We start from the raw sequence: 27,131 nt of genomic DNA, 5'->3' as shown, positions 1-27,131 counted from the left end.
ATAAATAATTGTTCGTCATCTCTGTTGTTCCCCGAAACTCTTGTCTGTGTTTTCTCTCCTCGAGTGAGATTGGGGATTGGGGATTTTTCCATCGGGCTTTTAAACCACGTCTCACTAGTTTGTCTCCCCCAATCTTCTTCCACTCGCTCAGTCTGTTCACCAGTCTCCCAGGAAGTGGTTCCTTCGGTGGTCCAAGTGCTGCGCAACTCCCCACTTCAGGCTTCTTTTGACCATTCTGAATCTGTGCGGTCTCTTTCCCTTCGAGAGTATCTGCAGTAGCTATCTTCCAGCTCCCCTCCAGGGCGCTCCCAATTGGGGACTCGATTACAGTCCCAGAAGCTCTCAAGACTCTCTTCACTACCTCCCTCTCGGGTTCCTGATCGTTCATCTGTTCTGTACCGTGGGGATATACGGAGTCTTCCTCTGTGTTCTCTCTCCCTGTTCCCATCTCGTGATCTCTCGAGCTTTCTATCTCTATCCTCTTCTTTTTGGTCGGAAGGGCTCAGTGCCTCTTCGTTGCTCTCGCAGACTTCCACGGGTTCCTCCCCTGTGATTGTCTGTCGATTGACTGGGACCTCCCGTAGTACTGTCATTCCCTTGAGCTCTGACAGCATCATGTCCGTCCCTGTCTCGCGGCAAAGCGCGGCTCTCTCTTCTCTCTCTGTCTCGCAGCATAGCGCAGTTATCTCTACGCCCACTGGCTCGTTCCAGTAGCTGTTCCTGCTGCTGATTCTCCTTATATCCTCGGGGGAGCTGGGGGAAGGGGGACTGTGAACGAGGGCGTTCTCCCGGCTGGTGCTGGGGCCTGTTGTGGTCGAGCTTGTGTTGACCTCCTTCTTTGTTTGAAATTTGTGAAGCTCCCATCGAAACCCTGCTTTTGGAATTGTCTGTAGGCAAAGCCTTGAGCGTTTCTGCCTGTGCTGTACTTTCCTGGGCGCACGCCCCTGACTGGGGCGAGGTCGAAGGTTGTGGGAGAAACGGGGGATGCTCCGTACCCTGGAGCATCCTCCCCCCACCCCCCCCCCCCCCCCCCCCCTGGACGAAAAAGCTGGTGCTATCCACTAATCTCCTAAAACTCTCTGGGATGTCCTTGGACATCCCCCCGTCCAGAAAACACTTCACATTCTCCCAGCTTGACTGGGGGATAACTTTCAGCAAGTTTATGCGGCTAATACAGTCTGCTATTAGGGCGTACGCGCAGAAGAGCCCCCTCAGTCGCTCTTTCTCTTCTTCCTCTAAGTGCGTCCTTTTCAATTCTCTTGTAGTAAGGGCTGCAATCGCCTTGGCGGCTTCAAACCCCGATTCCAGGGCGGGCTGAAGCAGCTCGATAACCCGGGCGGCTTCTGGAGAATCTTTTCTTCCCTCAGCAGTGACACCCGTCACTGCTAAGGCGTTCCAGCTAGCATCAGTGTATATGGTGAAAAAGTTCTTCTCCGTCTCCGGGATGAAAGTGTTCAGGATGTCGTCATTTATTCTGATTGATCCGGCCTTGCAAAAGTCCATGAATCTTTTCATTTCCCCTGCCTGTCTCCTGGGTGTCAACCATTCGTCTGGGAAAATTCCCAAGAAATCTTCGGATCTATCTTTCTCTTCTTCCCGCTTCTCTGTACTCCCGGAGTCGCTCTCACTGCTTCCTTCTTCGTCCCATCTCCTCATCAACTTCCGTGCGCGACTACCCATCAATCGTTTTCGCTGCTTCCTCTTCGTGATCGTATCAGTAAAATCTGATACCGACTCCGATTCACTCGATCTCGATAGAGATCTTCCTCTTGGTCGTTCTCTCTTCGTCTTTCTCATTGGTAATATTCCTACTGTTCCCGAGCGGCTCGGAACTGCTCGGCTTCTCGCCATTTCCTCAATCAAATTTTCTACTCTTGAAAGTCTAATTGCAAGATCAAATACTCTGTCCTCGCTGTCACTGTTCTTCATACTAACAGGATCTTGTGTCATTATTACTGCGGACAAAGGTGTGTAAGAAAGGTTTATTTGTTAGCGAAGTTTGATCTTAAACCACCCATGCTTTAAGATCAAAACTCATTATTGAGGAGTAAACCTGCTCCTTGCGTTCGTAGATTCGCTCTATTGCGAATTGTCAATTATCAACTATGTTTGTTTTTCTGTTTGTTTTTCTGTTTTTCATTTGATATTTTGCTGTAAATTGATCTTTGCTAATAATAGACAGAATGGAAATGTGTGATGAAGACAAATCCAATGGCAATGTTCAAGGACCATCTCTTGAAGATAAATTTTCAAGTTTGTTCATTTTTCTGTTATTAAAGTGTTCAGCGCTTTCCATCATAAATAAATTTATTGAAGAATTGTTTGATCAGTTGGAGCATTACAATGAAAGTGAGCAGAAACATAAAATCGAAGAAATGAATGAAATAATTGATGGAATGAATAAAGTAGAATGGAAATCCGTTTTCAAGGCAGAACTGTTTGATGAAATTCACACAATGGTTAAAGAAAAGAAAATGTCAATGGAAAATGCAATTTTGCTGCTGAAGCATGCTGGATATTGCAAAGCGCTGAAAAACGTGTGGAGTCTTGGCTTTAATGATTCTGAAATGAGAAGAAGATTTGAGAAGATGATTTTTGAGGAAGAAAAGAAAAAAGAAGAAAAGGATGATAAGCTTATTGTTGATCTTTGCGAATGCTATCTTTCTCTGAGCGGTAACTTCACATCTCATTTGCTTTAGGTTTGTGTGCCCTGCCTTCTGAAAGTTGCATCGAATAAAGAAGAAAGTGATGAAGCCCAAAAGGAAGTGAAAAAGGCACTTTTGGCATTGAGTAATATTTCCAAGTGGAAAGTGTGATTTGTTAATTGATTAATTTATTGAGTTGTTTTTGCTTCATTTATTGATATTTTTCTTTTCTTTTTTTTAAAGAAAATTCAACAAAAATTGTATTTGAATGAGATCAAAGAGATAATCGAATATCATCAAGAACACAGAAATCTGACACAACTTGCATATCAGTCTGCTTGGGGTTTTTTGATTTTCAGATTGGTCAATGATAAAAGCTTGAATGAAGTGATTGTGAATGAACTGCATTTTCGAAGAGAGGCATCAAGAGAGCTGGAAGAGCTTTCAAAGTGTGTGGATTGGAAAAGAAAAAATGAAGAGAATGGAAAAGCAGAAGTGATAATAATCAGGAGATGGATCCATGTATTTTATCATTTTTTTCAGTCATGCAGATCATGGAATGAAGAATTAATTAAGCTTATTGATGGCATTGTGAAAGTGCTTCGAGCAACAAGAGATAATTTTATAGAAATTCAATTGCCATGTCTTTATTCGTTAAGAGAAGCAGCGAAAAACAAAACAGTGAAATTTGTTGGTTTGTTGAAAAACGGGGCTATTGGTGCTGTTTTGGAGAAGATTCAGCAGCCAACAACTAATAATCATTTGACAAGGAATTGTTATTATTTCTTTTTGAGTATTTCAAGAAGATTGAAAAAAAAGGAGGTTAACGACACCGAAAGGAAAAAAAGAAAAGAAATGAAAAGAAAGATATTTGATAAGATGGAAGGAGAAGGATATGAAGATACCATTGCGAGCCATTATGAATTCATTTCAATTTTTTGCAAATATTTTCGAAATATATCAAAAAATATTACAGATTATTTTTTGAATATCTGAGAAATTGAAATGCATTTCACTTTAAAACTCAAAAATCAGTAGAGCTGTGAAATAACTAACCTGTTTTCCCAATCCTCCATTATTTCGAAATGACAATTTCAGATTTGAAAGCAGAGATATTTGTAATTGAAAAAGTTTTTTTTTTTTTATTTTTTTTATTTTTATTTTTTTTTTTTTTTGACGCAAATAGAAAATTCCTAAAAATTTTATTTTTTTCCTGTTGATTTTTTAAATCTCTTATTTTCAATTATTTTCTTTAAAACAAATGTTCATTTTTCTTGAAAAGTCTTGATATTCTTTGAAAAAACACTTTCATCTAATTTTGCATATTAGAATCCTTTATTTCCAGGACAAACGAGATTTCTGCACAAAAAGTTGAAAAAAGAAATGCAAAAAGGTGAAGTAAACGTGAATGGAGATAAATTATAAATATACAAAATAATCTGTATAATTCCGAATCAAATGAAAATAGAAATAAAAATCTTCACAAATACAATTACACAACCTGATGATGTTATCTTCGTATCCTTCTTTTTCCATCTTTTCAAGCACTTTCCTTTTCAGCTCTTTCTTTCTTCTTCTTCATCTTTCACATTTCTATTTTCTGATATTTTCTTAAAGATCAAAATGCATTTCTTCCTAATTTCTATGAGATCTTTTGATGCTCGAAATACCCGAACAATACTTGAAAGAAGACCAATAAGTTCGTAGTTCTGCAATTTGCTTGAATCAAAGAAATCATTAACCTCGTTGAGCCATCTCCCGATAATATACACTTCTTTCATTTCTTTTCCTCTTCTTTCCTCTTCTTTCTTTCTCTTCCAATCCACATTTCTTGTTAGCACTTCCAGTTCTTTTGTTGACTCTCTTCCAAAATGCAGTTCATTCACAATCACTTCATTCAAGCTTTTATCATTGTCCAATCTGTAAATCAAAAACAGCCAAGCAGACTGATAGGCAAGTCGAGTGAGGTTGTGATGCTCTTGATGATATTGGATTATCTCTTTGATTTCATTCAAATACAGTTCTTTTGGCACTTCCTAATAAAAATCGGAAAAAATCAATAACATCAAAAATGAAATAAAAATAAACATACATCAAATAAAATATTGCTCAAAGTCAGCAAAGCCATTTCCACTTCCTTTTTAATCTCCTCGCTTTCATCCTTGTTCAATGCAGCTTTCAGAATGCAAGGCACGCCAATTGAAATCATTTTAAACGAGAAGTCATCTCTCAAATAAAAACTGCATTCGCAAAGATCAGTAAAAAGCTTTTTGTTCTTTTCTTCTATTTTCTTTTCTTCTTCGATTATCATCTGTTCGAATCTTCCTCTCAGCGAAGACGAATCAAAGTATAGGTTCCATATATTTTTCATCACTTTGCAACATCCAATGTGTTTCGTCAGAACAATTGCACTTTCCAACGACAATGTCTTTTCTTCAATCATTTGGTGAATTTTATTGAACATCTGCTCTGTGATAACAGATCTGAATTCACACTTATCCATTTCATCCATAAATTCATTCATTTCTCCGATTTTCTTTCTCTGTTCAATTTCGGTGCAATTTTCGAGCTCATTTAACAATTCTTCAAAAGAAAATCAAAGAAAAAATTCAATAAACAAGAACTCATTAAATTAATGAATGCAAACCAGCAAAATGTTTTGTGTAATTAGTCTCCTGTATCTTTTTTCAAATGAGTGCATCCAGAAAACAAAGTGATTTTTATCATTCATATTGAATGAGCCCATGCCGGAAGACAAGAAACAGGCAAATAAATACAATGTTGTGCAGTCACAAAAATAGCTGTGCTCGCGTCATCCTATTTACTGTCGGTATAATTTGGTTTGCATCCAGGAAGAAAAACAACGGTTTGTAACTTGAGTCTTTTTTGTAATGGATTCAATGATCATCAGATTTGAAAAAACGGAATTATCCATTCACAGAATGAGAAATCCGTGAGTGAACATCACCTGTAGAACAAGGAATATTATTTCCTGTGGAGATAACAAGAAATGATGGAGATGCAATATTTTTGAAATTCTGCCTGATGATTATTGGTAATTGGATGGCCAAGGGGAATACAACAATTTCATCAATTACACAAAAATGATATTGTATGTATTTTTTATAGTTCTGTTGATTGTGAAAATATTTCCATCTATATCCTCTCCAAAATGCAGGAATATGAGTTATTGTTGAAATGGCCAATCTCCGCTTTGTGGAGCATTACGATGAGAATGGAGCTGATTATCATATAGGCATTGGGAAATAAATGAAGTTACGCAAGATACATGATTTTTATTTGGAACAGGAGATGAAAACAAATTCGACTGATGTTTTATTGAACGAAGATTTATGGATGGAATTCTGTGAAGAACAAAATCTGCACAAAATTATATAGAATTTAGGAATATAAGGCAAAAGAAAAGCTTTTAGGGCAAGGAAAGTGGCTGGCAATATCGAGGGAAGGATATTTATCACAAAAAATACAAGAATTCAATGAAAAAAAAGAGACGCACAAAATATCAATTATATTTATAAGGTTTTCCTGTTTCTCGGACTGCGCCCGGGAGTTATGGAAAGCGACGAAATTCTATTTCTGATTCCGCTTTTGCTTGAAAAGAGTGGAGAAACGCCAACTACGAGACATCCAATTGTCGAATATTTGCTTGCAGTCGAAAAACATTCAGGCAAACCGCTTTTGGATTTCATTCTTCGAAGGGACAGCCATTTTGAGTTTGCAAGGTGATTATCATTCGTAGTTTCTTTCTTTGACTCCAAAGGCAACTACAGAAAAATACAGAATATTTGTTTCAACCTCTTCAAGCTCATCCATCCAGAGATTTTATTGTTATGCTCCATTTGCGTAGCATCGATGCGGAGTTAATTTGTGGGAACTTCGTTGCTTTGTTTTTGGTTTGATGAAGCGTTTGCAAGCGTTAGACAAGACGGCCATGTTTTCTCAGACGAACATCGAGAGTGAACAATTCCTCTGAAGAATGTTTAATGTATTTATTTCTGATTGTTATGATGTTGGTTTGTGTTTATCTTGTGTTGTGGCTTCTATTTTAAAAGTTTTTTAAAAAAATGGAGAATTTCATCAGATTCTGTTTTCAAGCGAACCTCTTTTCTGGTGCTTATTGAGTTCACTTTGCTGCTCGTGCTCCAACAAGAAGAATGAAGCGTCACACATTTGTCTTCTTTTCATGTTGCAGTAATTATTGAAGCAGTGGCATTTTTTTAATGTGAGGGTGCTTCCATGGCGTTAAGTTACAAATGCAGTGAGACGGGGAATTTAATTGTTTGTTGGCAGGAGACAGCTGCGGAAGAGCAAGAAAAGCAAAAGAATGCTTCGATAAGATGCAAGACAAGGGAGGTGTTTGTTGCAGAAGCAGAACTGAGGAAGAAAGAAAGGAATGAGAACAAATGAAGAAAAAGAGGGAGAGGAAGCGATTTTGGGGAAAAAAGGAGAAATGGAAGAATGAGAAGACGAAGGAAAAGATGAAGAAGAATTAATTTAAAAAAAAAGAATGAGAAAATGATGCAAATGAGATGAATAGAAAACAGATAACATGTGAAGAAGTTCTTTCTGATTTAATAACTCTTTCTTCAAATTCTTCTTCTGCAACAATTCTTCACTTATCTCTTTTTCCTCCTCCGCTTTCACTTCGTCTCGAATAACTCAATCATGCATTGCAATGACACATCAACACCCAAAGCAAAGCAGAGAAGAAGAAGAAAAAGAAAAAGAAGAAACAAAAATTATTTATTATTTGAGATAATAACAAAATTTTCTGTCACAGTTTTCCGCATGCAGAAAGAATTAAAGCATTTCTTCTTTTGAAGCCACTCTCAAAAAAAGCCAGGCAACAATCAATTGAAAATACGTTCACAGAAGGAGATGATGCAAGACAGGAAGATCATCTTCAAACAACAAGCAGAATATCTGACAAGTTGGCATCTTTTGTTGAGCAAAGCGACGAATATGATACCAGCGATGAATGAGAAGGAGATGGAGAAGAAGGTGAGGAGTGCATCAAGTAACCAATTCAGGGTATTTATTTCGATTTGCTGCGAAAGGATTGAATTGAAGGCGAGAACACAAGAAGAGGAATAACATATGTTTGATTTTGCTATTTGCATCTTTATCTTTTCAGCAACTGGTTTTTTATTTCACAATTTATCTGTTGTCTGTTTCTTTCTTTCTTTTTATCTTCATCGACAATCATATTTTGATGTTTTCGAAGCGATTTCAGACTTTTCTGGGGAAACATTCCAATTGCCTCAAATGCATTTCACAGAATCATTTGTGATTCGACAGCAAGGAAGAAAATTCTGTGTTTTGCTGTGCCTCTTCAATTGCTGTGCCTGTTCACTTATTCGTGAAGCGTTTATTCATTCTGCGTCTCAGCAAAAAATATAATTTGTTTTTCCCTTTCACCAATACAAACAAGATTATTATTTTCTTTTTTGTGGGGCTGCCCAAGAAACAGACTTTTGAGCATCTTTTGGAATTTTATCTCTTTTCGTTTTGTCAATCTGCCTCTGAATTCATTTTTTGACTTCGAATTTGAAAAAAACGCTAATACACTCATTTTCATCCACTCCAAATAATTTCTGATGTTTCTTTACATTAATTCCATATTTATTCTTTTAAAAACTTGTGATTTCCAGAAATCATATTGAAAAGAAAGGCAAAAATGACTTATATTAAGGCAATTTGATCAATGGGCAATTCTATTTCCAGTTCTTCCCAAAAAGCAAGTGCGGTTGACACTGCTTCTGCAATATTTACCGAAGAAAACACATTGTTTGCGCTTGTTCATTTTTTGTGATTATTGAAACACTTTGCCATGCAAACTGAACATGCCGTTTTGGCAATTAGAATGAAAGAGGGTTCTGTCGTGACTTTAAAAAATAATTTTTTCAGTTTGTTCATTTTCCCTTTTGATTTAACTGTTGTGATATTTGGTGTATTGTTATGAATTTTTTTTTTTTAGAATTGTTTTCTGAACTGGAACATTGCACAGAAAGAGTGCAGAAACAGAAAGTCCTTGAAATGAATGGAATAATGTTCCAGTTACACGATGATGATCTGAAATCTATATTTACAGTTGAACTCTTTACAGGCATTTTCAACATGCTCAAAGATAAAAAGAAATCATTTCTGAATGCACTTCTGTTGTTGAAATATGTTGGATTTTGGAAGGTGATGAAAGGGATAAGCTTGGATTTCACTAATAAATCATTGCTCAAAGAATTGAAGAAGATGATTATTAAAGAAAAAGATATGAAAGAAAAAAGGAACGAAAAGCTGCTGACTGATCTTTGTGAATGTATTATGATGATTTTTTATCAAAGCTTAACAGGTGAATTGCACGCACTCAGTGTTAGTCTCCTTTTGAAAGTTGCCTTGAAGAAAGGGAACGACAAAAAGACACGGGAGGAAGTGGAAATGGCGTTACTAGCGTTAAATGGAATATCAAAGGCATACTTGCTCTCATTTTGTAACTATGTTTTAAAAGATTTCTTTTTCTTTTTCTTTTTTTCTTTTTCTTGTTCTTTTTCTTGTTCTTTTTCTCTATCTTTTTCTTTTTCTTTTTCTTTCTTTTTTTCTTTTTTTTTTCTTTTTCTTTTTTTTATTCTTTTTTTTTTTCTTATTCTTTTTCTCTATCTTTTTCTTTCCCTTTTTCTCTATCTTTTTCTTTTTATTGAAAAGCCTCTCGAACAAAAATATTATTTGAATGAAATCACAGATATCATCCAATATCATCAGGAGCATCACAATCTGACATGTCTTGCGAATCAATCAGCATTCCATTTTTTGATATCCAGATTTAAGGAAGATGACAGTTTGAAAGAAGTGGTTCTGCAAAAGATGCATTTCGTGAGCGAAGCAACAAAGGAATTGGATGAGCTGAATGGAAGCTTGAATTGGGACACACATGAAAAGAATTTTTCGGAAAAGATGAGAGTGAGAATTATTACCAGATGGCTATACTTAATTTTCAATACCTTTAGAAAAGAATTCAATGAAATTTATGGAGAAGTTGTCGAGTTGACTGCGTGCGTATCCAGAGTGTATGCATTGGCGAAGGACTATGAAATGAAAATTCGCAAAAAATGCATAAATTTATTTTACAGAATAAAAATTACAATTGGCGAAGATATTTTTATTTTGGCAGAGAGTGGAGCTGCAAACATTGTTTTGGAGAGAATGTGCCGACCAATATTAGATGACAATCAAACGGCGAAGTCCAAGGAAATTCTTTTATCGCTCTCGGAAAGATTATACAAAAAAAAAACGGATTTAAAAATAGACAAAAAAAGTTGGCAGATGAAAAAAAGAGCGATGTTCGAAATGTTGGAAGAAGAAGGGTATGAAGACATTATCACGAGCTTTCATGAAGTGATGTGAAGCTTTGAGAAAACACTGTTTAGAGCTTCATCAGAAAATTCATCGGATTGTTTAATATGTTTGTAAATGAGGTATATATTTTCATAGCAAGCGCTTCATTTTGCAGCCTCATTTTTTCGTTTGTTTTGCATTTCAAGAGTTTTTTTTTTTTTTTTTTTTCTGATTAACTACTTGAATTTTAATTATACATTATCTTTCTTAAACAAGATATGTTATATGTTTTTTATTATTGTTATTTATTCTTGGATTTATTCTCTTCAATGCTATATTTTACAGTGACAAAAAGTTGGTTTTTTTTTTCTAGTTTTTATTTTTATAATAATTATTATAATTATTATTTATATTGCTTACCGGTTATTATTGAATTTGCATAATTTGCATTTAGAATAACAAGTATTTATTTGTTTTTTATATTATTATTTCATCAAGCCTACTTCGCTATTGTTTTCCTGAATGAAATTTTTCATCAACAGTTGAACAACGTTTTTTGAATAAATATTTCTTTTAAATTTAAATACGTCAAATTAAAACTTTTGAAATAATATTTGGGACATTATTTTCGAAATCATTTTTTTTCAAAGAAAAAATTCGGTTGTTGGAAATAACAAGATTTTTAATTTTTTCCATCGTGCTCATAATTAAAAAATGAAATAAATTCATATGTGCGAAACACTTTGATAATTATCTTCTTTTTGGTCACAAAACCACGAAAGATCAAATTATAGTTTTGTATCACCATTATTATAAAAAATTGAGATTAAAACAGTATTTTTTGATTTATTGCTGTTCATTGTTAAACTTATCTATATAAAATGATTTCACAAATAAAAATTGCACATTTGGAACTATGTTTTATTTTATATTCGAGCTAATAGTTGAAAAACTATAATCTTTTATTTTTTTTCTTTCAAATCTTTATCTTTGTATTAATTGTTTTTTCTTAACAATAATCTGTGAAAACCAATGAAATTATTTTTTTATTTTGAAAAAAGAAAATGCAATATGCTTGATTAATTGAAAAATCTTGACAAATTGTTTTTCAAGACTGTTTTTTTGCCTGTCTTGAAATAAACGAATGCAATTATGCATTTGTTGTATGCCTAAAGTAAACAACAAGACTAAATTTGTTGAACACCTTTTCACTATCGAAAAAATCACTCTATAATTTTCAAAGATTAGAGAAAAGTTTATTTGCAAATCTCAATCAAATAAATCATGCAGTGATAAGTGAGCATGAAAGAAATAAATAATATATTCTTTGGGATTCGATTGAATAAGATTATTTTATCACTTTTATTCATGCACATTTAATTTGTTTTTCTGACGATCAGTTTAAAATCAACTTCGTGTAAAATATTAATTCATTGTTGAAATTCACTTCAAATGTTTCATCACTTTCATTTTCCTGTTCCAAAATGCAATTAAATCAAACTTTGTTAAATAAATTATAATATGATTAAGTTGATATGGATATAAAAATGAAAAAATGAAGGAAATAGAGAAGGAGAAGAGGAATACTGAACTTATCATAATTCTGCAATAGTTTATTCAGAATGGCGATTAATGAAGCGATCGAGTGGACTAACGAAAAAGATGAACTTAATGAACAATATTATTAAGATACACGAGAGGAAGATTCCAGAGCTGAGCGAAAAGTTCAACGCAGATGCGCAATGGCTGAAGAGGTCGCTGATGGAGATGAAGGAGAAAGCGGAGTTTATTGATGAGAGTATTGAGAAGGAGAAGATGCTCCGTATTCAGCACAGCACGGAGATCAGCAGAGAAATCGACAGATCGCATGCAAAGTCTGATGTTCTGCTTTCCATGTCTTCTTCACTGGCTTCCACAGAAATTGGAATGGATCCGTCCATAATGAAGATGATTCCAACGATGAGGTTGCGGAAAAAGTGCTAGGAGAAGTTAACAGAAATCATCAACAATGGAAGAATTGTTATGCTTGGGCCAGACTTGAATGGGAAGGGGGTTGTTGCGAAAGTTAAGAGCGAGATGAGTGTTGTAGGAGAAGCAAATAGCAATGGCGATGGAGGTGGAAGTTGGGGAACGAAATCTGGGATCAACAAGAGATTGGAGAAGAAAGACGTTGGGACAAATGGAAGTGGGGGCGGAAGAAAAGATGCAACTGTGAAACAGAAGATGAACAAGACGGAGAAGGAAAATGAAGATGCTGAAGGTGCTGTCGAAAATGCACTTTGGAACGATATGTTAGCAGAACGCGCTGTTCGAGGAAGTGATTGAGAATCAGAAGAAGAGCGATGTTGTCTGGAATGTGATGATCCACGGGGAAGAAGCCATTCCAGTGAAATATTGCAGAGGTGTGACTGTTTGGGAGACTTGTGCAAGAGGAATTCAAGAAAGACAAGCTTTCGTTCTTCTTGTTCTTCGACATGGTGCTTGAAAGGGCAGCGGAGATGAAGATCAAGATGGATTGTGGTGGAGTTTGAGAGGCTGGAGTCGGAGAAGAGGGAGGCGAAAATATCAGTGTATCTGGTGTTTTTGATGAACAGCTTGTGGGCAGAGACAGATAAGCGAAAGGATGCGAAGAAAACGCTGCATGATGCGATACGAAGGGACTTTCCATAGATTTCATCATCATCAACATAATCATCTCCAGAGGTAGTGTAGAGAGAGATCACGCACTTGGAGCTGGAATCTCTTCTGTGTTTATACTATCCTCAGACGCTGCAGGCGCTGTCGCTGTAGATCTTCCGGGATGCGCACCGGCTGTCGGGCTGCTGACTTCCATCGTTTGCGTCGGTGCAGGAGGCGTGCAAGCGAAACTACTTCTTCACACTGTGCGTGCAGCTTCTAGATGTGTGCGATGCAGAAGAATGACGGGGGATTCTAACGGCGTCTGAGAACAGCTCAGTTGTGAAGACGGTGAGCCAGCACGTTGCGCTGTTGAAGCCTGAACTGGACGACTGTGTGCGGGTGCTATCGTGGGGTGTCGGAGGGGGAATCGGCTGGGCTGAAGCGGAGGGTTGACACTGTGCAGTAAGCAGAGGGGAAGAAAGAAGGGTAGTGGGTGCAGTTCCAGATGGTGAGGCTACTGGTGGAGCTGGTGGAGCTGCAGCTGGGGAGGAACGATGCAGAAGGAGTGATATGAATTTGGCTTTTGCAGAACGACGGGAAGTGTTTGAAGCTGTTTTTCTTCACAATCGCATTACGCATAGAAGAAAAAAAAGGGGATACGTTGCCTTTATCTTATTCCTCGTCTTCGTCTTCTTCTTCTAAAGAAAAGTTAGAGAAGGTTCCGAGCGAGAAAGAAATGGAGATCAACTATATGCTGCTATTCTTTGAGTGTAATTTGGGTGTGATTGACTTTTTGATTACATTTTCATTGAAGTTTTCATATCCATCTTAATTATCTTTTTTTTCACTTATTATTTATTTATCTCCTGTCAAAGTCACATGGATCATCAATTGAAGAATTATTGAAAGAAACAAATACATCACTGACATATAACTTTGTTTAAAAAGGTTATGCATTTTTAATGGAAAAAAATGAAAAGAAGAAATGCAGGAAGAAAAAGGAGGTGGATAAACAAAAATAATAATAATTATTATTATTAAAAGAAGCAGAAGAAAATAATGGAGATGAAGAATAATTAGAGGAAGAAGAAGGATAAAAAGGAGAAGAAAAAGAAGAAGAGGAACAGACGAAGAAGATAAAAAAGAAGAAGAGATATATGTGTAATATTGCCCAAAGGCAGAGAAAGGCTGGATTGTTTGAGAGGATGAATGAGATGGGGATGAAGAAAGCAGTGAAGAAGAACAAGAAACAGAAGAAGAGAAAGAAAAAAGAAGAAAAGAAGGCATTGAAGATAATATTGCTTGTTATGATGTTGAAGACTGATAAAAACAGACGAGGAAGAAGGGAGAAGGAAGAATATGAAGATTTCGGAGAAAAAAATTATCGAAGAAACGCAATCAATATTTCCGTTTCTGCTTTTTCCTTTCCTCTTTCACAGTCCAAAAAATAAATCAACCATTCAATTTTCTCCTTTTCCCTCCTCCTCTCTGAAGTTCTTCCTCTCTCTGAATATTCTTCTTCTTCTTCATATTTCTATTGTTCTTCTGCTATTTCTCTGCTCCTTTTTCTTTCTCATCTCCTTTTGATCCATTTTCGTTTTCATTTCTGAATTCATCCAAAAATTAACGTTGTTCATCAAACGGCAAACATTTTGATGTGGCTGAGTCAAATGAAGATAATCATCCGAATGGAGATATGAAACAGGCTATGATTGAAGATGATGATTAGAAGGAAGATGAGGTTGATGGAGGAGAAAGTTACGATATCCATAATGATGATGAAAATGCTGAGAAAAATAAAAGCGAAGAAGATGAAGAGGGGGAAGAGGAAGAGGAAGAGGCAGTGCATCTGAAGAGTGCGGAGGCGGAGAAGGCATCTGCACACAGGAGCAATCAAATCCTTCACAAGTGCTCCAAAAGGGAATCTTCGATAGAATCGGCGTGTTGGAGACACTCTCAAACTGTGTGTAATCAGACAGAAATAACTGCAATGCAGATTGCTGGGTGGCAGATGAACAATTGCAATCACAATCATAACTACTCGAATTCAGATTGATATGTGATATTTGAAGAGGAATATGAAGAAGAAGAAGCAGATGATGGTGAAGATAGTGAAGATGGGAAAGGAGGAGGAGAAGAAGTGGATGAGTGGTGGGAATATGAAAGAAAATGCGTTTGTGGTTGAGAAGGAGAAGGAGGATGCTGATGCTCATTCATTGCACCCTCTTTTCAAACAATTCTGAAGCCAACGTACCGATAAAGAAGACGATGCTTTGTCGCTCCTCTCTTCCCTTCCCCGCCTTCTTCCCTCTGTTCTCCCAACGGCTGCAGAAGAGGCAGCGTTTCTTCCCCACAAAATGACCCAGGCAACTTTTCAGTCTAACCAAATGCGTCACATAATTCATTCCTAATCATCTTCTTTAACTGCTTTTGAATGTTCCTTTGGCTTTTGAAAATACGGGAATACTTTGTTGTGTGTGTCTTTCCCCAAACACTTATTATCTCTTTCTTCTTTTGTTTCCTCTTTCTCATTCTCTTCTTCTTCTTCTTCTTCCTCGTTATCATCATCGTTTTCTTCGCATTCGTCGTCATCAACTTTCATTTCATCTAAGTTTCCTCCCAATTTTTGGTTGATGTGAGAGAATTGAATGAGAACGCACTGAAAAATTGGAGTGTGAAGAGGCAACTCGCTCTTGCATTTCTGTGTTTGTTAAGATGTCTCCAACTGCTCGTCTTTTCTGTTCATCCAGTAACATTCAAAGAAGATCATCATGGATATGACATTAAAGAAGTGATCAGAAAAATGCAAAAGAAGCTGCTGAAGTCGAAAATGAAGATGAACATGAAAGAGTTTGCTCAGTCGGAGATATTCCAAGAAAATCACTCTCACTGAAGGAGAATACACATGGTGATGGAGAAATCTCTCTGAGGTTATCTCTGTTGTAATTCATCTCCAAACAAAATTAGCTTCGATGTAATTTTCTTTTCATCTGTACCTCCTTCATTCACTGAAAATGGAGGGAAAGGCATCCTCCGTTTCTTGTTGCTTGTCGGTTTCCCTTCTTTTCCTTACTCATCATAATATCTCTTCCTTTTTCTTTTATTTCAGATGATATTCCATCAAGATTAAAATTTCCGTTTGTCTTTCTGGGAAGAAACGAAACATAATGCTTGGCACTGAATTCGTTGGGAATTCGAATGAAATGGAAATGTCAACATTATTTTTGTTGGTCATCGAAGAAGATGTTGAAGAATAAAAAGACTATAAGAATAAAAAGATATCTTTAATACAGATAGCATTTCATCATTAAAATCGTGAATGGCAAATGGAATGAAGGTTAATACAATGATTGATCTGCTGTGTTGAATGGAAGGAAATGAAATAATTTTCAGTACAATTTAACATCTCTGCAGAATTGAAATAGATAAATGCATCCGAATGATGAAAGTCTTTTCCAAATGCCAAGCAGGAGGAAGCAGCAAAAAAGTCAAAGATAACGAATAAAACGAAGGAGACGAAGAAGACGAAGAAGGAAAATAAAAATGGAAGCAGAGAAATTTAAAAAGAATTTGATGATTTTTCTGAAAAAGAATATGACAAGGCTTCATATGACGTTGTTGATTGAATATAATATTATGTTCAGCAGGTATTTTTCACAAGGAGATTATTATCCAAATTGCAATATTAATGATAGATACTTTCAAGCCAATCAATAGAATTACATTCCTTCAAAGTTGATTGACTCCCTTTTTGTGGGATCCCTGCCTTTCTTTTCGAAAACTGAAAATGATGCTGTTCTGTCAGCGCTGAAAGTTCAAATGAATCAAATGCCAAATGATATCAGCAAAGAATACGAAGAAGAAATTGAAAAAGATGAAGAAGATGAGAAGACGTGGATGACGAGGAAGGTGAAGGAGAAGAAAAAGAAGAAGAAAAAGAAGAAGAAAAAGAAGAAGAAAAAGAAGAAGAAGATCATGATGACGATGATGATATTGATGATGACTACAACGAAAACGAATTTTTGAAGGAAAAGAAAATAAATAATATGAATGAGTATTTTCGTATTTTTCTTTTGGTGAAACAAATCAAGAAGGAGAAGAAGAAGAAGAAGTGATATTTCGGAAATGGAGGAAAATAAGGAGAAAGCCGCCATTCACTTTGAAAGCGGGTATATTTGAAAAGAGTGAAAGAAACATTGCAAATCAGCAAGAAAAAAGGGCCTATGGCATGCAAAGATGTTCATTAAAAGAAATTAGAATTTAATTCAGGCAAAAAGAGATACATCAAAACTTATGAGAGAATTGAATTTATAAAGAAAATAAACTTAGATATTCTTTGAATACAAATTGCTTGCAGCAACTTTGTAAAAGATCAGACAAAGGCAAAGCATGTTCATATGCACATTGAAATGATTGCATTATAACCATAAAAAAAAAGTGATTGCAATGATTGTGGTGATTTTGCAACTCATTAGGATAAATCCTTTTCCAAAAATCATTAGCAAGACATTTTTAAGAGTGAATTATGTGCAGAGTGAAATTCGTTGGAAAAGTGTGAATAGCAAACACACTGAGACAGAAAATGAAGAAGAATTTGTTGTTTCAAAATATGTTGTAAATACTACGTTCAAATCATTTTAGCCACCAATTGTGCTTGCATTAACAAGACCATTGATTGGTTTTTTAAGAATCCATTTATCAAAATATTTATATCCTAGACAAATTTGTGATAAGCTGTTATTTAATAATTGATTGAATTGTGAGAAAATCTTTCTATTTTTCTGTTTGTCACTTGGTTCTTCCAAATTAGAGTCTGTGAAGTATTCTATCCGCTTGAAATCCCTCCTTCAAATGCATTCACTCATGAATGAATGAAGCAATTTTTCATTGAACTTTTATAAGATGAATGTTTTCCTCGATAATCACTGTTCTCGAATGTTTCACATGAACCGTTTCTGAAGGTGCTATTTCTTATCTGTTCACTTTTGTTCTTGCAAAACAATCGAAAATTGTTTGTTGTTGAAACTGCATGAACTGCCTTGATAAAATTCCTCAAAATCATAGGAATAAAATCATCAGATTAAAAAGAGAGATTGGAAGAGGAAACATTGTCTTTGGAAATAAAACTCAAATTCACCATATCGGTTGACTCACCTTGGAAATAAAACGGAATGACAGAATTAATGTGAGAAATGAAGCAATCCATCTTTTGTGTTGTTTAATATGTTAAAAGCATCAAAGTCGAAGACAAATGTTATATTGCGACATTTATATGTCCAGCCAAAGAGTTGAATTTCACAAATTATGTTTATGTTATTGTTGATGCAAAATTTTTGAAATCCTTTGGTTTCGCAAAAGGTATTGTGCATTTCAAAAATTTAGAAGTTACTCGTTTGCTGAAAATGTGATTCATTTGAATCTCCCTGAACTGAATTAATATTGTTTTAATGAAAAGATGTAATAGAAATAATTTCTTTGTTATCCTATGTGGTAGTTTCAGAGACATCTTGTGCTTCGAGTATCTTTGCAATTGGAAAGAATGATGAAAAACAACCAACTCAATTTCATCAGAAAAACCATTTTCAAATCGAAAAATATCGAATAAAATAATTATGTTAACACCCATTGTTTGCTTTTCTTCATTTCCTAACAACTTTTCGCGGCAATGGCATCAAAAGACTGCAAGATTCGGTTTTCGGACCTTTCATCATCCAGAAAAAGTGAAAAGTGTAAAGATGTTTGGAATTTCATGGAGAAAAAATCTGCAAATGACACTGTGCAAATGTTAGAATACATGTTTATGCACACAAACACTGGCAAAAAGTATTTTTCGAAAATACAACAAATATTCGAAGGTTTGAATAACAGTAATTGGTTTTTCTGTTTTGAAATATAAACATAAGGCAAAATTTTTTTGAAAAGTTCCTCGAGTTTAATTTTGTCCCACAAAAGATCATGTATGATCAAAAAATGTTGATCATTCCATTCCCAAAATATTTTAAGAAATACTTCATGTTGGTTATTTTTCCGCTTATCCAGTAATATTAAGTTTCAGTTAGATAGATTTCATATAAACTTTTAACTTTTTTGTCGAATAAGCGTTGGCCAATATCCTTTTTTCAGTTATTTGAGACAAAACGTGTAATTCATTTATTTTCGTTTATATCCTTTCATTCATTTGCATAATTATTCTGATTTTTTGAATTGTTGCTTATTTTTATTCATTTTACTTTGTTTGGAAAACGAAAAGACAATTTGTTTCTTATCTTGGAATATTTTTTTGTAAATTTTGTTCAAAGATAATCCACAACTGCGTTGGGAATTAATGCTGAATAATACGAAAGAAGTTATTCTCAAAGAACAATAACAGTAATTACAACTGAGAAAACAAATAATAATAACTGTTCATTTTCAATAGAAAAACACTTTTATTTGTAATGAAAAAAAGCATACTGTTCTAATTTCAGATTTAAATCCTGAATCATTTCAACAGTCGCTTTTATTTCCACATATATTTTTTACTCATCTTTTCCATTTCTTTTCAATGCAAAGCGCAAATAAACTCTGTTTCATCCTTATTCAAAACTCTCAAATGAATAGCTTATATGGATAACTGATCCTTTCTGATTTGAACACAAATGTATTATTTTTCCGACGATGTTCTATCAATTTGTATGGTAGCTAATCTCAAATAAACCTCTTTCACACTATGAAACGCAACTGTCATTCCAACGTTTTGTATCTTCTTCGAATTCTTATGTTTCTCTGGAGCAGTATGTCTGTCAGCTTCTCCATTTCGTAGGTAAAGAACCGAAGAGAAGACCATAAAGGATGAGCATCCATCAGCACCATCTTCAGCTCCTGAAATTGATACTTCGGATGCATTGGTGGAGGAAAAGTCATACACGTCGAAAGCAGCGAAGGGCATCAACGATAGGCAGACGCGGATTTAAATAATAGAGTCAGCTGAGGTGTCTACACAACACACATTTCCATCTGTGTTTTTGTTTCAATCGCAGCCTGCGCCAAAGACACTGAAAGTTTCCACTCTGACATAAAGTGATGTGCTGCATAGACCGTGTGTTGTAGGGACATAATATTGTGCTTTAGGCAATGCTTTCGTTTCCACTTGTGGTAACGCTTCCTTCGCTTATGGCATCAATGGGAGCGAAGTCGGGGCGCAATTTGGTCTTTGCTCCGAAGGTTGTGAACGCGTTCCCATCGTTCGTGATCTGTTTTATTTGTCTTTTCTGTCTTTGGTGGTTGAGATGATGTTGATTAACTCGCTCCAGTCGAGGAAAGCGGTGCAGATGCTGAGTGAGATATGCGGGAACAACGAGGCACATCTGGCGGAGCTGGAGGTGTTGAAGGAGGGGCTGGGGCGGTAGATCCAGGAGCTGAAGGAGCAGCACGAGGAGGAGAAGCAGGAGATAGAAAAGCGGTACTAGGAGTTCAACATGCTGCTGTTGAAGATCCGGGACGAAGAGCGGATCTCGAAACGGAAGATCCGGCGAGAGGAGCAGCTGAAGGAGATGGGGAAGATCAATTAGATGCATGAGAGGATGATTCTGGAGCTGAGCGAGAAGAATAATTCAGATGCGAATGAGCTCTGGAGCAGCTGGAGGTGAACAAAAAGAAGGCGAGGCTGATTGGTGTGGGGATTGAGAAGGAGAAGAAGTGCTGGGCTCAGCAAGGAGGAGTGGTGAGTGTGGATTGCAAGCTGTTTCTGAAGGGTCTTGTGTGTCGCTTTCCATATCTTCTTCGTCGGACTCAGTAAATCGTGGAATGGTTCTGTCTTAGGCTTTATTGATACTGCCTTCGGGGCTGTGTAAAAAGTCCCAAGAGAAGCCTGTGGCAAGCATTGTGGTGGAAGTGCTGTGATGCTTGGTCCAGACCCGAGCAGGAAGGGGGTTGTTGTGAAAGTGGGAAGCGGGGTGAGTGTTGCGGGAGAAGTAAACAGAGGTGGTGGAGGAGGTGGCGGAAGTGAGGAAACGAGATCTTTGATCAGCGAGAGATTGGAGGAGAAAGGCGTTGGGACAAATGGAGGTGGTGGTGGAAGAGCAGATGCAACGGTGCAGCAGAAGAGAACAAGATGGAGAACGAAAATGAAGATGTGATGGTGCTGCAGAAAGTGAAGGAGCAGACGATCTGAGAGCAGAAGGCGCTGTTCGAAAAGGAGATTAAGAATCAGAAGAAAAGCGAGGCAATCAGAAAGGTGATGATCCACGGGGGAGAAGCTTTTCCAGTGGAACTTTGCAGAGATGTGGCTGTTAGGGAGGTTTGTGAGGGAGGAGTTCAATGAAGACAAGCTGTCGTTCTTCTTGTTCTTCAGCATCGTGCTTGAAAGGGCAGCGGAGAAGAAGATCAAGACGTTTTTTGGTGGATGTTGAGAAGATACAGTCAGAGAAGAAAGACGCAGACGCGTCAGTGTTTCTGGGGTTTCTGCTGAACTTCTTCAAAGCAGAGGCAGCGAAGCGAAAGGATGAGATGAAGTCGCTGTATGATGCGATATGCAGTGGCGATTCATCAACTTCGTCATCATCGCCATCGTCTTCATCGGGGGCAGTGTGCAAAGTGATCACGCACTCGGAGTTGGAGTCTCTTCTGCGTATGCTTTCCGCAGACTCCACAGGTGCTGTCGCTGCGGATCTTCTGAGACGCACGCTGGTTGTTTTGATGCTGTCTGCCATATTTAATGTCAGTGCTGTGGGCATATGAAGGCGGAGATTTCTTCAAGCTGTACCAACTGTAGATGGATGCGTATGATGCTGCTTGCCGACGACATCTTCTAACTCATTCTGAAAACAGCGCAGTTGTGAAGACGACAAGTCTGCGCTGGATGACCAGGTGCAAATGCTTTCGGGGATGCCTGCGGGGGTAGTGGCAGGGGCAGTGGTAGGGGCAGTGGCCAAAGTGGTGAGTGGAATGTGTCCAGTTGGCAGAGGCAAAGAAAGAAGAGTCGCCAGAGCTGTTCAGGACGGAGCGGCGGCTTGTGTAGAGGAGCAATGTGGTTGAAACGATCTGCTTTGGGCTGCCGCAATGGGACTGGCAGCGTATGGTGCAGTTCCATGAGGCGATGGCGTGGAAGAGGGAGTGCGAAGGATGTGATACCTTGGCTTCTTCTTCTTCTTCTTCACAGCACAAACAGGTTCCGATCGAGAAAGAGATGGTGATCAACAATATGCTGCTGTTCATCGAGTGTGCATAAGATGAGATCGACCTTTCGATTTCACTGATGACATGTTCATCGGAGTTATCATCTTCTTTTCCTTTTTCATCCTCTTGCATCTCCTGTTTCTTGTTGTATTCATTTTCTATCAAAAGCTTTTGAAAGAAACAAATATGCAGTTAACATTGAGAATACAACAGTCTTCTTTCCACATATTTTTGAACAAAACGTTTGATAAGAAGAAGTTGAAGAAGGCGAAGGCAAACGCCAAGGAGAAGGAGAATGAGGAGAGGGAGAAGGAGGAAAAGAAGAAGAAAAGAAGAAAATGATGATTGTGATGATGACTTGGAAGAAGAGAAATCAACAAACGAAAGAAAAAGTTGACCATTTTCTTCGAAGATAATACAACTTTCAGAGCAAGAAAACGACCACATAAAGTTGAATTTCAATCTCTCAATCCGAACATTCTTAGAAGTTGTGATAAGATTTCCTTTATCGCTAGCAAATGTTGAGTTCAGATAAATCAAAGCTGCTGAGGGAGACTCAAGTGAGCGGATGATCACATCATGCACATCACACTTCCCAACAATTTCTGTTTGCTCCAAGATCAGCAACTGAGAGAATAGAGATGGAATAATGTGCTGCACTCCAAAACTCAATGAGTGACACGGTGTGTCCAACTCTCTACATTGCTTGTTATCTCCATGATTGTCTGCAACTTATGACACAAATATCGTCTCGCTCTGGTATCTCATAACCCTCAGCAGAAATCTTCTTCTTCTTCTAATGAATCTGTTGTGAATTTTCAAATTGCAAGTTCTTTCTTAAAAAGCGCTCAGAAATCTGCTACAAATTTGAAACACTAAAAAAGAAATAATTAAAATTTATTAGATATAAAGAAAAACAAATAGCAAACCATCAATTTTTGATAATCCGTTTGTTCATTCCAATTTGTGCAAGCTGTATTTGCTTCCATGAAATTTGATATTCATTCTGAGCATTGAAAAATTCTGATTAAGTTAAAACTTAAATAATTATCAGTGTTTTTGTTAATTCTAAAAAAGAATCGAAATATACCGTGAATAATTCATAATGCAGCAATTGTTTGATTGTTCAAGCAAACGTAACTCTTTTTTATTGCGAAACAAGTTTTTTAATTTTGATCATTTAATTTAATATATAATTATTTGTTTCAAAATATTTCTTTCCAGAAAGAAGTTTGTAATGAACTGATAAGCATTTTAGTGTATTGTTTTATTTTTCATAAGAATAATGGAAACTGAATGCAAATTATTTAATGACGATGGGTTAAATTTTTGATCTGATGTCACTTTTCAAAAAAATTTTGCCATATTTTGATTTTTTATCAAGAAAAAAACAAATATGTTATAATGAAAATGGCAAGTGTTTATAACAATGAAAAAAATGTTCACAGCAAAGTCGCTTTGTTAAAAGCTGTGTGCCACGAATACAGCTTCCAGCAATTGAAGGAATTCGGTTTTGATTTGACAATTGGAAAATACCACCATGCAAAGCAGCACAGCTCAGATTGTAATTTTTTCATTGAAAAAGCATCAAAGCCTCCAATGCCGCCTTCTAAATCCAGTATTACATTTTTTTGATATATGATTTCTTTCTTTTGTATTATCTCTATATTTTTCTTTCCATTTTTTAGGATTAAGCGAAAATGATGAACTGAGATTCCAAAAATTTTTATTAGAGAATTCAACAGAATCATCAGAATGTGTGAGAGGAGTTAATAAATCAAAAAAGAGTTTGTTTTATCTTTTTCATATATGCATTTAATATTTTTCTTTCAAAAAGGATGTGCTTTAAACTTTGATGATGATTTTTCTACAACTAGCGATCCCAATTGCATGGAACCTGATATTGATCCTTTGCGAAATTACTTCACCACAAACGAGGTTAATTGTGAAATGACAGCTTCTCATCAACCATTTTTAACAATAATAAGTGATGAAATTGGCATGGAGGAAGATGTAGATTTGCTCATAAACGAAGAACAAATAAATTGCAGTTTGCCTGAATGCAGTTCTTCAGGATTAATATCTTCAACAATTTCTATGTTTCCGACAGCTCCCTATGAGCCAACAATATCAGATGAACAAATGTTTCAAAACATCATGGAGGAGATAGATGATTCAGTTGCTTCAAATTATGATCAAAATGAAACAGTCACATCTCCAATTGTTATTGATGAAGAGACAGAAATTATTTCAATGATGGGAAATGAAGATGCATTAAATGAAAAATGTGTTTTTTCTCCTCTGAAAAATTTTGGGAATACTTGTTGTTTGTCGTCTCTTATTCAAATTTTTCGAACAATTTACAATGCTAGTTTAAAAATGAATATTCGAAGAGGAAAAATTGGATCTTTGGTTCGCCAGTTACATTCAATCGTTTCAAATGATTCTGCAATCTTCAAAAGAGACTGCAAACGGCAGTTTAGTGAATGGAATAAAAGCTTTGTTTCCAACTTGTTCAAAAAACATAACCTGGTGCTTGGAGAGCAGCAAGAATTTTACAAAGTGTTTCTTTCGATTTTTGAAGATTTATCCTCGGTAACTCCAGAGTTAATGAATATCATGAATGCGAAAATTCAGTTTCCGAGAAAATGCTCAATGTGTGAAACTGAAAGTTGTGGAGCATTTGAGATGACTCCATTAATTCGACTTCATAATTGTGATATAATTAACAGTCTTAATGATCACATGTTTAATCAATCAGACGAAATGAATGTCTGCGAGGCGTTTTGTGAAAAATGCAATAGGAACACATTTCAGTCAACATGTTTTTACATCAAATCATTCCCAGATATTATTTCTTTTTCCATTGAACCTTCAGAACAATGGCAAAGAACAAAATGCAATATACATGAGCACATTTCTTTCTCTTCGATTTCTGGAAAACAAAAAGTCAAAAGCAAATATGACACCGAATCGAAAAACTACACGTTATTGGCGATATTGTTTTACACCAGAAACACAGATGTGGGACATTTCTATAGCATTTGCAGAAATAATCACAATTTCGAACAGGATGTAAATCAACCAAAAGGAAAGTGGTTCTTATGCAATGATAACATTATATCTATGATGGAAAGCGATCTTTCAACAATAGTCAAAAACAATTTGTGTAATGGTGGTATTCCTATAATGTTGATTTACAAGAATGTCAATTTATTTTCGGAAAGTACTATAATTTCTCCTCTCTCTCCTAATTTGTTGATATCTCCTGAATACATCCCTGGACAGAACAACAACAATCCACATTCAGTGAATCTCTATACAGAATCTCAATCCGGAAATAATTACTCATCACATCAACAACATATTTGTTTTGAAATATGCGATACTCCAACAATGAATCGAATACATTCATTATCTCCTTGTCCACTTCATTTTGCGAATGCTGCAAGCATATCTCCTCAAGTCACTCGTCAAAGCAAATCTTATCCAACAGCATTCAATTCACATGCAGATGTCTCTTCAAAGCCGATTACAACCCCGACAAATTCACTTCATTTGGATCAATCAAATTGCAAGAAATCAACCTTGGTGGGACGTGCAAATAAAACTGTTGAAAGTCAAGCACTTCACATTCAACGAAAAAAACCTTCAAAATCACTTCATAATCCTTCTGAAGCTTCATTTCCATCAATTCAAACAATCAACTCATCTGCAGCCAATTCCATTTCAAGTTCAACTTCTTCTTCCGAATCGAATTCAATCTCTTCTTCACTTAATCATCAAACAAATAACGAAATAATTTTCAACTCCGATCAGAATAATGCGATGAGGCAATCCACATTGGATGAATCAATAAATGACTTTCATTTGACAACAAATAATTTTTTTGAGCAATCAAATATTCCATATTCTATAATGGGCACACGAACGGAAACAAATATCGACCATTCACAGACTTTCACATCACAGTTCGAACAAATAAACACAATACCAACTGAAAATTGTCATTCTTTTGGCTCCTGCGATAAGTCTCCTCCATTGAATAATGAATTGCATAAAAAACAATTGACTAGAATTATCAATGTGACAAAAAAGAAGTTATATGAGTCTCTTCTGGAACAGAACATAAAAATGTCTCTGAGCTCATTTTACAAAAGGACAAGGCATTTGAAGCGTGCGAAGAGACGCTCGGACCTGTGTGACTTGTGTAAAAAATATCAAGCGTTGCAAAAAAAAGAAAAAGCTCTGAAAGCGAAAAATGAATGTCTAACTCCAGAAGAATTATCAACAATGCAGTTAATCGAAAAACATAAACACTATGCGCGTAATCAGCAGAGGCATTTTCACAGTCTGAAAGATTCATTGAAGAATGAAGAAGCGCTGATCTTATTTGATTTCAAAGAAAACTGGAGTGTACCTATCAGAAGAAATGCGATAAGCAAAGATTTTTACGAAAAAAATGAAATTTCACAGTTTTGTGTAATTGCTTACACGATGGATGCTGATGGCCACAGAAACAAGAATGTGTTCAACTATTTTTCCAATAATCTCTCGCATGATTATAGATTTGTAATTGAGTGTTTGAGTGAAACACTCAAACACGCTATCTTCGACAAAATCACCGCATTCCATTTCATGTGCGACACAGGCCCCCACTTCAGAAATTCGAATGTGATGTTTTATCTGCTTTCTAATTCATCACCATTGGTTCGAGGAAAACGATCAACTCTCTCCTTCTTTGGAGAAAAGCATGGGAAGTGTGAGTGTGACGGAGAATTTGGCTGTCTTTCTAAATGTTTGGAGGATAACTTGGATCACGATACAGAAATTAAGAACGTTCAAGAATTGGTTGACTTCTTCAAGGAATATTCGAATCGCGAAAGTTTTTCTGTATTCAACAATGAGGGAATGAAAGAAACATTATATCGCCACTTTCTGATGTTTGTATTTTTTCAGTTTTTAATTGATATTTTTTCTTTTGCATTCCAATGACTTTAGATACAACGCGTCAGTCAAAGTTTTGTGGAAGAGATTGAACATTTCGGCAATGAAAACGTATTTGTTTTATGAAAAAAGAGGCGAGGATATTTTCCGTTCAATTGTGTCACCGTCGAATTCGAAAGGAACAAATAAAGTGAAGTTCGAAGTGAAATCGTGTAGAGATGAGAGAAAAAGAAAAACATACAAAAAGTCCAGCAAATGTGACACAGCAACACCGCTAGGTAGTTACACTTTCAATATGCTAAAGGAAAGAGAAAAATTTTGTGATCTGAGTTATTTTGAGAATTGAATTGTTTTTTTGTAACTTTTGTTCATTGTATGTGCATTTTTATGTATTTTGAATCAGTTGGAAAATTGATT

General features: G+C 36.2%; 11 protein-coding genes across 11 annotated transcripts; 7 read left to right on the top strand and 4 right to left on the bottom strand.

Annotated features, from left to right (window-relative positions):
• Positions 1–474: 474 nt before the first annotated feature.
• MONOS_13460 (uncharacterized protein) lies at positions 475–1,950 on the bottom strand (the record flags this gene model as incomplete). The annotated part of the gene is made up of 1 exon (XM_067866168.1): positions 475–1,950. The coding sequence occupies one exon, from the start codon at positions 1,948–1,950 to the stop codon at positions 475–477; it is 1,476 nt and encodes a 491-aa protein (XP_067732723.1).
• A 233-nt stretch (positions 1,951–2,183) lies between these two features.
• On the top strand, positions 2,184–2,699 carry MONOS_17231 (uncharacterized protein; the record flags this gene model as incomplete). The annotated part of the gene is made up of 2 exons (XM_067870131.1): positions 2,184–2,253; positions 2,317–2,699. The coding sequence occupies 2 exons, from the start codon at positions 2,184–2,186 to the stop codon at positions 2,697–2,699; spliced, it is 453 nt and encodes a 150-aa protein (XP_067732722.1).
• A 1,214-nt stretch (positions 2,700–3,913) lies between these two features.
• Positions 3,914–5,535, bottom strand: MONOS_13459 (uncharacterized protein). Its single transcript, XM_067866166.1, has 3 exons — positions 5,293–5,535; positions 4,738–5,228; positions 3,914–4,681 (listed from the first exon to the last, which is right to left on the bottom strand). Exons 2-3 carry the CDS (start codon positions 5,167–5,169, stop codon positions 4,202–4,204), a joined length of 912 nt encoding a protein of 303 aa, XP_067732721.1. The 5' UTR covers positions 5,170–5,228; positions 5,293–5,535; the 3' UTR covers positions 3,914–4,201.
• Positions 5,536–8,360: 2,825 nt separating this feature from the next.
• On the top strand, positions 8,361–10,614 carry MONOS_17230 (uncharacterized protein). Its single transcript, XM_067870130.1, has 4 exons — positions 8,361–8,453; positions 8,529–8,572; positions 8,644–9,131; positions 9,363–10,614. Exons 1-4 carry the CDS (start codon positions 8,371–8,373, stop codon positions 10,059–10,061), a joined length of 1,314 nt encoding a protein of 437 aa, XP_067732720.1. The 5' UTR covers positions 8,361–8,370; the 3' UTR covers positions 10,062–10,614.
• Positions 10,615–11,663: 1,049 nt separating this feature from the next.
• Positions 11,664–11,975, top strand: MONOS_13458 (uncharacterized protein; the record flags this gene model as incomplete). The annotated part of the gene is made up of 1 exon (XM_067866165.1): positions 11,664–11,975. One exon carries the CDS (start codon positions 11,664–11,666, stop codon positions 11,973–11,975), a length of 312 nt encoding a protein of 103 aa, XP_067732719.1.
• A 39-nt stretch (positions 11,976–12,014) lies between these two features.
• Positions 12,015–12,317, top strand: MONOS_13457 (uncharacterized protein; the record flags this gene model as incomplete). Its single annotated transcript, XM_067866164.1, has 1 exon — positions 12,015–12,317. One exon carries the CDS (start codon positions 12,015–12,017, stop codon positions 12,315–12,317), a length of 303 nt encoding a protein of 100 aa, XP_067732718.1.
• Positions 12,318–12,859: 542 nt separating this feature from the next.
• Positions 12,860–13,541, bottom strand: MONOS_13456 (uncharacterized protein; the record flags this gene model as incomplete). The annotated part of the gene is made up of 2 exons (XM_067866163.1): positions 12,860–13,229; positions 13,531–13,541. 2 exons carry the CDS (start codon positions 13,539–13,541, stop codon positions 12,860–12,862), a joined length of 381 nt encoding a protein of 126 aa, XP_067732717.1.
• Positions 13,542–14,840: 1,299 nt separating this feature from the next.
• On the bottom strand, positions 14,841–15,213 carry MONOS_13455 (uncharacterized protein; the record flags this gene model as incomplete). Its single annotated transcript, XM_067866162.1, has 2 exons — positions 14,841–14,990; positions 15,079–15,213. 2 exons carry the CDS (start codon positions 15,211–15,213, stop codon positions 14,841–14,843), a joined length of 285 nt encoding a protein of 94 aa, XP_067732716.1.
• A 4,722-nt stretch (positions 15,214–19,935) lies between these two features.
• On the top strand, positions 19,936–20,169 carry MONOS_13454 (uncharacterized protein; the record flags this gene model as incomplete). Its single annotated transcript, XM_067866161.1, has 1 exon — positions 19,936–20,169. One exon carries the CDS (start codon positions 19,936–19,938, stop codon positions 20,167–20,169), a length of 234 nt encoding a protein of 77 aa, XP_067732715.1.
• Positions 20,170–20,491: 322 nt separating this feature from the next.
• Positions 20,492–20,728, top strand: MONOS_13453 (uncharacterized protein; the record flags this gene model as incomplete). The annotated part of the gene is made up of 1 exon (XM_067866160.1): positions 20,492–20,728. The coding sequence occupies one exon, from the start codon at positions 20,492–20,494 to the stop codon at positions 20,726–20,728; it is 237 nt and encodes a 78-aa protein (XP_067732714.1).
• A 181-nt stretch (positions 20,729–20,909) lies between these two features.
• MONOS_13452 (uncharacterized protein) lies at positions 20,910–21,626 on the top strand (the record flags this gene model as incomplete). The annotated part of the gene is made up of 2 exons (XM_067866159.1): positions 20,910–21,317; positions 21,420–21,626. 2 exons carry the CDS (start codon positions 20,910–20,912, stop codon positions 21,624–21,626), a joined length of 615 nt encoding a protein of 204 aa, XP_067732713.1.
• Between the last annotated feature and the right edge of the window lie 5,505 nt (positions 21,627–27,131).

Source organism: Monocercomonoides exilis (assembly GCF_001643675.1).
Source record: "Monocercomonoides exilis strain PA203 chromosome Unknown scaffold9-1957334, whole genome shotgun sequence".
Lineage (NCBI taxonomy): Eukaryota > Preaxostyla > Oxymonadida > Polymastigidae > Monocercomonoides > Monocercomonoides exilis.
Note: the sequence above shows the minus strand (reverse complement) of the source record. Positions and strands in the feature narration are given on the sequence as shown.

Excerpts from the sequence above, each read along its gene's own strand:
- MONOS_13459 (XM_067866166.1), bottom strand. The coding sequence starts at position 5,169 with ATGAATGAATTTATGGATGAAATGGATAAGTGTGAATTCAGATCTGTT. Across the intron at positions 4,682-4,737 it reads TGAGCAATATTTTATTTGAT|GAAGTGCCAAAAGAACTGTA; the intron begins GTATGTTTATTT and ends GATTTTTATTAG.
- MONOS_17230 (XM_067870130.1), top strand. The coding sequence starts at position 8,371 with ATGGGCAATTCTATTTCCAGTTCTTCCCAAAAAGCAAGTGCGGTTGAC. Across the intron at positions 8,454-8,528 it reads TTTACCGAAGAAAACACATT|AATGAAAGAGGGTTCTGTCG; the intron begins GTTTGCGCTTGT and ends TTTGGCAATTAG. Across the intron at positions 9,132-9,362 it reads CGTTAAATGGAATATCAAAG|CCTCTCGAACAAAAATATTA; the intron begins GCATACTTGCTC and ends TTTATTGAAAAG.